The 7822-nt window shown below is 42.5% G+C and overlaps 2 protein-coding genes across 2 annotated transcripts; both read right to left on the reverse strand.

The window, feature by feature from the left end:
- Positions 1–516: 516 nt before the first annotated feature.
- On the reverse strand, positions 517–1874 carry LOC135127830 (pyruvate dehydrogenase E1 component subunit alpha, mitochondrial-like). The gene is made up of 2 exons (XM_064054471.1): positions 1803–1874; positions 517–1736 (listed from the first exon to the last, which is right to left on the reverse strand). Exons 1-2 carry the CDS (start codon positions 1872–1874, stop codon positions 564–566), a joined length of 1245 nt encoding a protein of 414 aa, XP_063910541.1. The 3' UTR covers positions 517–563.
- A 4344-nt stretch (positions 1875–6218) lies between these two features.
- On the reverse strand, positions 6219–7422 carry LOC135128261 (pyruvate dehydrogenase E1 component subunit alpha, mitochondrial-like). Its single transcript, XM_064055166.1, has one exon. The coding sequence runs from the start codon at positions 7419–7421 to the stop codon at positions 6249–6251; it is 1173 nt and encodes a 390-aa protein (XP_063911236.1). The 5' UTR covers position 7422; the 3' UTR covers positions 6219–6248.
- Between the last annotated feature and the right edge of the window lie 400 nt (positions 7423–7822).

The raw sequence follows: 7822 nt of genomic DNA on the forward strand, positions 1-7822 counted from the left end.
TGAAAAATCGAGAAATCAAAAATTTACAAATTAAAAAAAATTGATGAAAAATTGAAAATTTGTTAAAGTTGAAGAATCGAAAAGCTGAAAAATCGAGAAATCGAAATGTCAAATAATCGAAAAGTCGAAAAATCGAAAAAGCCCAAAACTGAAATGTCGAACATTATCGAACAATTGAAAATTGAGAAGCTGAAAACCTAAAATTTCATACCAACCTAGCTGACCTTTTGGGAAGCGCAGTGAGAGGCAGAAAAATAATTCAGTTTATTTATTTTTTTTAATTGTAATTTAATTTAAATTTTTCGATGTGACCTACCTCTTCATTTCATCTTAAGTTTCCATTATTTTGTGTCTAGAGTGGAAATATTATGACAACAACAGGTTAAATCATAACATTTTGTCACTTAAATTTTGACGCTCCTACGTCTACAGCGACGTGTTCGTCTCAAAGTATTTCCACCAGAAAGTATAAAATTTGAACAAAGCGTTTTAATTCTAATTATTTATTTTGCTTATATTCCTACAACACCACAATTACATACAACAACATTGACATTTTGTGACTATTTCAGATTCCAAGCCCTCCCAGACGACTTGTGCTTCCACACTTTATTAATTCCCCGAACTTCACTGATCACCTCGTTCGCATAAATATCGTGCGTCAGCTCCTCAACATCCACCGGGTGGTCAGCTTCCGCCTTCGTCGCGCTTTCACGCACACTAGCCTTCACCTTCTTCTCTATTGCAGCCAACTCCTCCTCGGTAGCCAACCCCGCCTCCAAAATTTTCTTGTTGAACGTAGTAATCGGATCCCTCGTCGTTCGAACCTCCTTGATTTCGTCGTACGTCCTGTAAGTCGTACCAGGATCCGACAGCGAGTGTCCGAAGTACCTATAACTCTGCGCCTCCACAATAATGGGGCCCTTCCCCGCCCGGATGTGCTCGATCGCAAACCGCGCCGCCTCCCTCACCGACAACACATCCATCCCATCCACCCGAATCCCCGGAATAAAATCCCCTTTGGCGAAGACGTTGGTATTCTTCGTGGTCCTCTCCAACTTCGTCCCCATCCCGTAGATGTTGTTCTCGCACAGGAAGAAACACGGCAGCTCCCACAACTTCGCCATGTTGTAGGCCTCCAGTACGTTGCCGTTGTTGGTGGCGCCGTCCCCGTAGCAGATCAGACTCACGGCATCCGTGTTGCGGTACTTGTGGGCCAGCGCGATCCCCACCCCTACGGGGACGTGCGACCCCACGATGGCGCTGCCCCCGTAAAAGTCCTTGTGCTTGCCGTAGATGTGCATAGAGCCGCCTTTGCCGCGCACACACCCGGAGCGCACCCCAACCAACTCGGCGATGATGGGGTCCACGGACTGGTAGTAGAGGAAGCCCCAGCCGTGACACCGGTACGTGGTGATGGTGGTGTCCTGGGGGCGCAGCGCGGCGAACGTGCCCACGGCCACGGCCTCCTGACCGGAGTACAGGTGGCAGAAGCCGCGGACCGTCTTGGACTTGTAGAGGTGGTTGAGGGTGGCTTCCATCTGATGGATCGTCACCATCTCCTCGAAGAAGCGGAGTGCATCGGCGCGATTGAGGGTCACCGCGGGGGCGGGGGGGCCCTCCAGGCGGTAGAGGACGTAGGGCTGGGTCTTGAAGGTGGCTTCGGAGGCGAAGGGACGGAAAGGCAGCTTTGGGAGGAACGAGGCGAGGAGTTTGAAGGCTGACATTTCGGTGGACTGACAGGCAGCGGCTAGATTTTGTTATTTTTTTTATTTTATTAGTAATAATAATCTAATACATACAACGCACAATTTAAACGTGACCATAAACGACACGATAATAATAGCTCCCGGTTTAACCCAGCCGTTGTCCATTATTTATCTCCCCGCCCCCTCGCATTTAATTATAACGAAAATTGAGGGCGCGTGTGCCCTAATAGTTGGTAACGATGCTATCAGTTAGACCATCGCAGGGGTGTAATTACGTGCGACGTGTTAAAACTGCCGTAAAATACAGCAAGCCGACTTGCTGCACTTGAAAATGCAGACATTTAATTGTCCGCAATTATTTAAATTTAATCGCTGCATCGATTCGGGACAAGGATACTGCAGAGAACTAGCCGCTAGTGGGTTGCGGAGGAAGTTTTTGAAGATTTAGAGATTAAAACTTGTTCCAAGTCGAAATTTAACCCGCGGTTGTAAAATATTTATATTCGTGGAGGTTGGAGGTTGTGGAGAGAGGCGATAGGGTTAGACAAAGCTTTGTGCTGCAGCTTTTAGATAAACGATAGCCGGTTTTGAGTGTCACGAGGAAATGGGTATTGATGGTGGGACGACATTTTAGTGCAGTTGCAGCGCTCGGGGTGGATTTGAGCTGGAAAAAGAAGAATCAAAAGTGGCAGAGAAATTTGGTCTCGGAGCAGTTAATGGATTCAGTTCAACTATACGATTCGTTACGGGAGGCTGAAGGGAAAAAATCTCTCAACAATTATGTGTATACAGTATAACCAGCGTCGGATTCAGGACATGGCAGTCCAACGGGAAATTTATAAAGTCCCGGCCCTGTGGTATTGCATACAGATGCTGTTTGGGTATTATTTTCAGTTTTGCCGTCGACATTGGCGTTTTGAAAAAATTATGTTGTTTTTGGACTTGGAGTTTTAGCACGTTCAATCAACAATCTTAAAATACTTGCATGATTTCACAGCATTCGGTTTTTGCAATTTCAAAGTTAAATTGTAAAATAGTATTATAAAATGTTGATTTTTTTTCCAAAAATCTGGATGCTAAAGGTGAAAAGTCAACACGGATTCATGAATCACACTTGTAGGACTATGTACTAATCCTATAAAATTAAATATATTACATAATACCAAAAAAATTGGCAAATTAGTAGTAAGTAAAATAATGGTACGTTTCTCATTACATTTAATTTATTATAGAGTCTTATCATTTTTTTAATGAACCAGGTCAATTTTCGATTTCTGTATGGATCCGCAGGAATCATGATCAAAATCTTTAAAAACCCACAATTCTTTAAACAATAACCTCAAAATGGGATGAACTGTTAAAAAATTCATTAAATAACGTCAAAATTGGCGTGCTTGCTTAAAAAATGATAGATAGTGCCTTAAAATAGATGAAAAAAAATGTGAGGTGAAATGTAGGGGAGAGTGGGGGAATGGGAGCTAGCGGGTAATAGGAGCCACTAAAATTTACACAGACTGGAACGCATCAGTCGCACGAAATTGATAGGAATGAATTCGAAAACATTCGTTCATGTCACGTGATGGCCGCCGGCCGGCCCAGTAGCACGCCCACAGTGATGACAAGAAGAAGTGTGTTTGGAGTGATCTCACTACAAAAAAGTGCAAAATCTCAGAAATAAAATGAGTACCTAAACTTTAATTATTTTGTCGTATTTTGCGTCTATTATATGGATTATTTGTTCAATTTTATGATAACATTGAAAGACAAACTTATTTAGCGAAGTTTTTTGGGTTATTGTCGCTAGCTTGAGATGGTTAACTGCCGGGTAATGGGAGCTACTCAAGCTCCCATTACCCCGCCATGGCTCTTATTACCCCTATGAAGGAAGTTTTTGAGGAGAAGGAGAAAAAGAACAAAAGAGTGATGAATAGGAATAAATCAAAGAAAATACAAATAAATAAATCTAAGAATAAGAGACAGGTTAAGAATAAATTATCTCAAAAAAATATAAACAGTAACTAAATATTTGTTCCAAGACAGCACTTCTGACGAATCATCTATCGATGAAAATAATATTTGTGATGATGATTCTGTATACTCTGAGGAGGAAAATGTATGTATGATTTGTAACGATGTTGGTAAAGATGAAGAATTATGGTATCGTTGCAGAGCTTGTGGCAAATGGGCCCATTCTGAGTGTTCAGGTTGCGATCACCCTAAAGATTATCTTTGCAATTTCTGTTTAGATCCCTAAAATACCTTTTGTTATTACTTTTTTATTGAAAATGTTTTATTTTATGTTTTGTTGATTACTTAAAATTTTTTTATTGTTTAAGTTCCTCTTTAATAGGTAAAAATATGATTTTATTTTGTTTAGTGTTATTTCATGGCTCTCATTACACATATGAAGACTTCATGGCTCTCATTACCCGATGCGTGGGGTAATGGGAGCAAAAGTAAGATTTATAAAAAACGTGATTTTACCTATGTAAGGTTGTATTTTTTTTATGTTCTTTAGCAATTATTGAAAGACCGGTAACTAAAAGACTGATTAGTGTCTATAAAGGTCAGCGATTGTACCCGAAACTGTATTTTTTTTTACTTTTCCTTACATGGCTCCAATTCCCCCACTCTCCCCTACCATTTTACTTTCTACGGATTTCAATTTATAAATTTCAACTAAAATGTCCGATAATCATCCTTAAACCCGCGTCATTCATATGAGAATTGGATTTGAAATAAAAACAATGCTATCAGAATCACCAAAATTTATATTTGGCAAATATGTATAAATTAAAAAAGAGAGAGGGTGGGTGGGCGGGGCTAGTACTTGCTAAGATAAAGACTGATTTTGGCCCATGACATACCTTCTAAAAAAAGAGAGGGTGGGTGGGCGGGGTTAGTACATGCTAAGATAAAATCGACTTTGCCAAATGATATACCCTCTACCCTTTTTTTTCTTAGGGAGTAGAACTCACTATGGATCTCGTTTCTTTGATAACTTCATCCGTTTTTCCGGAATCAACCGTTGAAGTATCGAAATTTTTAGAAATTTTCAAAAATTCGCATTTCCTACCGATTCTTTCGAAAATTTTGCTCCGTAACCATCAACATACTATACTTTTGAAATCAGCATGTCGAGATCTACGTCCCTGAATTTTTTCAAAATTTTGAGACAACTTTTTTAAAAGTGAAGTTTTTGATCCTTCGTCTTTCGTCCTTCGTTCTTGATTTTTCGTCCTCTGTTTTTGATTCTTCGTCTTTCGACCTTCGTCCTTTGTCTTTCGTCTTTAATTCTTCGTTCTTCGTCTTTCGTCCTTGATCCTTTGTCCTTCGTTCTTCGTCCTTGATCCTTCGTTCTTGACCCATCGTCCTTGATTCTTCGTCCTTGATTCTTCGTCGTTTGTCCTTCGTCCTTGATCCTTCGTCCTTGATTCTTCGTCCTTGACCCATCGTCCTTGATCCTTCGTCCTCGATTCTTCGTCCTTCGTCCTTGATCCTTCGGCCTTCATCCATTCCTCTTTTTCCGGCTTCCGGCATCGTTTCTTTGATAAGTGCAACCGTTTTTTCACAATTGACCGTTGAAATATCGACATTTTTAGAAATTTTGAAAAATTCGCATTTCCTACCGGTTCTTTCGAAAATTTTGCTCCGTAACCATCAACACACTATATTTTTGGAATTAGCATGTCGAGATCTACGTTCCTGAATTTTTTCACAATTTTTAGACAACTTTTTCAAAAATAATTCCCATCTAGTGCAAATTTCGACCGATTTTCGTTCATTTTCGAAATTTAACTTAGCACATTTTCTTGTAGATTTAGGACTGCAGAAGTCACTTCCGGTCTAATTTCTTCGATAAGTCGAACCGTTTTTCCAGAATCGCCCATTAAAATATAGCAATTTTGAGAAAATTGAAAAAAATTCGAATGCCACGCCGGATATTTCGAACTTATGGTTCCGTGCTCATAAATACGCTACATTTTTGGAAACAGCATATCGTGATCTACATCCTTGAATTTTTTAAGAATTTTTAGGCAACTTTTTCAAAAAAAAAAACCTCGAACCGTTTCTCCAGAGTCCAGGATTGTGTTTTGTTGATGGATGAACTTGAAAAAATCTTTTGAGCTTTTAGTGTTATATATTTTATGAATTTGAAAAAGTTTTGAATGCCGCAGTGTTTTTTTTTAATACGGGAGACTCTTGGGTACCCACGGTGTAAACAATTTTGGGGGACTTTGATTTTCTATTTTTGGAAAATTCTGACCTGACCTGTTTTTGAGTTAATTTTGGGAACTCGTTTTTTTTTTTGAAAAATCTAAAACAATCTTGAGGTTTTAGGTATTCCTGCTTGAAACGAATTTGAAAGTGCTTTGAAATGAATGAATAATTATAATTGATATACGCTTATATTATTAATTATTAAGTGCGAATTACTAATTGGTAACACATCTATTGTTATTACTATTATATGAATGAACAATAAAAATTCACACAAATACCCCCAAAAATATTCTAGAACTGAAATCCACTTCTTCGTTACTTCAGGTTGTAGGCCTGCCCCGTTGACTTGTGTACCTTCGGCTTGAACGGACTCACTCCCCTCACCTCCTTGATGACCTCATTCGCGTAAATATCGTATGTCAACTCCTCGGCCGGCGGCTTCTTGTCCTTTTTCGCCTTCTGCAGTCCCTCCTTAACGTGCGCCTTTATCTTGTCGTCCACCACTTTCAGCTCGGCCTCCGTTACCAGCGCCGCCTCCATAATTTTCGTCTTGAAGATGGTCAGCGGGTCCTGCGTCTCCCGGACCTTGTGCACTTCCTCCCTCGTCCTGTAGGTCGTCCCCGGGTCCGACAGCGAGTGCCCGAAGTACCTGTACGTGTTGGCCTCCGCCAAGATGGGGCCCTTCCCCGCCGTCACGTACTCCATGCAGAACCGCGCCCCTTCTTTCACCGACACCACGTCCATCCCGTCCATCCACACCCCCGGCATCATGTCCCCTTTTTTGTAGAAGTCCGGGTTGGGGGTGGAGCGCGGCACGCTCGTGCCCATACTGTAGTGGTTGTTCTCCACCAAGAAAAGACACGGGAGGTCCCACAGCTTCGCCATGTTGTAGGCCTCCCCGACTTGTCCCGAGTTGGTGGCGCCGTCCCCCATGATGGTCACACTCACGGCGCCGTTGCTGCGGTACTTGTGGGCTAGGGCGACTCCTACTCCTATGGGGACGTGCGCCCCCACGATGGCTTGGCCTCCGTAGAAGTTCTTGCCGAAGATGTGCATGGAGCCTCCTTTGCCCCGGCTGCTGCCGGACTGGACCCCGGAGACCTCGGCGATGACGCTGTGGGTGGTCAAGCCGTGGAAGAGATAGGCCCAAGCGTGGCTGCGGTAGGTGGTGATGGCGGTGTCGTGGGGGCGGAGGTTGGCGAAGAAGCCCACGGCGACGGCCTCCTGGCCGGAGTACAGGTGGCAAAATCCCACCACCACTCGGGATTTGTAGAGCTTGTTGATTTCGTTCTCCATGCGGCGGATCGTGGCCATGCGCTCGTAGAGGACGAGGGCGTCGTCTTTCTTCAGGGTGACTTCGGGAGCGGGGCCGGCGTCGAGGCGGTGGAGGCGGTAGGGGGAGGTTTTGAAGACGGCCTCGGTGGCGTAGGGGCGGCGGAGAGAGTGGGAGAAGGTTAGGAGGGTGCTGGGGGTGATAAGTCGTGGCATTTTTGACAAATGGAGTTTGACGTTTGCAGTTGAGATGTAGAGTGTCTTGATATGAACTGTTATAGATAGAGACCCTAGATATACTTTGGAAAAGAGTTGTGACACGAAACGTCAAAATTAATGGTAAATTTTATTTTACTATGCTGGCTACGGATGCCTTTTTTGAGTCATGTTTTGACAGTTTGTAATTGTCATTTAGTACATAGACGTGGAAGAGAATAGTCGTCGTCTGTTGTGTACGAAACTGTAGAAATACAGAAGCAAATATTTTCTCATTGTTTAAAGGCCCCGAAAACAAGATATTACTTAACAAATGGAAAGAACAGATGCAATATCCATCTTGGAAAATTGGCAAATGGGCTTACATTTGCGAGGTCGTTGTCCGAAATTGTATTTTCCAT

This window comes from Zophobas morio, unplaced genomic scaffold (genome assembly GCF_036711695.1).
Source record: "Zophobas morio isolate AGI-343-1 ecotype UQ-CSIRO unplaced genomic scaffold, CSIRO_AGI_Zmor_V1 ptg000012l, whole genome shotgun sequence".
In the NCBI taxonomy this organism is placed as follows: domain Eukaryota; kingdom Metazoa; phylum Arthropoda; class Insecta; order Coleoptera; family Tenebrionidae; genus Zophobas; species Zophobas morio.

Excerpts from the sequence above, each read along its gene's own strand:
- LOC135127830 (XM_064054471.1), bottom strand. The coding sequence starts at position 1,874 with ATGGACAACGGCTGGGTTAAACCGGGAGCTATTATTATCGTGTCGTTT. Across the intron at positions 1,737-1,802 it reads TCACGTTTAAATTGTGCGTT|TCCACCGAAATGTCAGCCTT; the intron begins GTATGTATTAGA and ends GCTGCCTGTCAG.
- LOC135128261 (XM_064055166.1), bottom strand. The coding sequence starts at position 7,421 with ATGCCACGACTTATCACCCCCAGCACCCTCCTAACCTTCTCCCACTCT.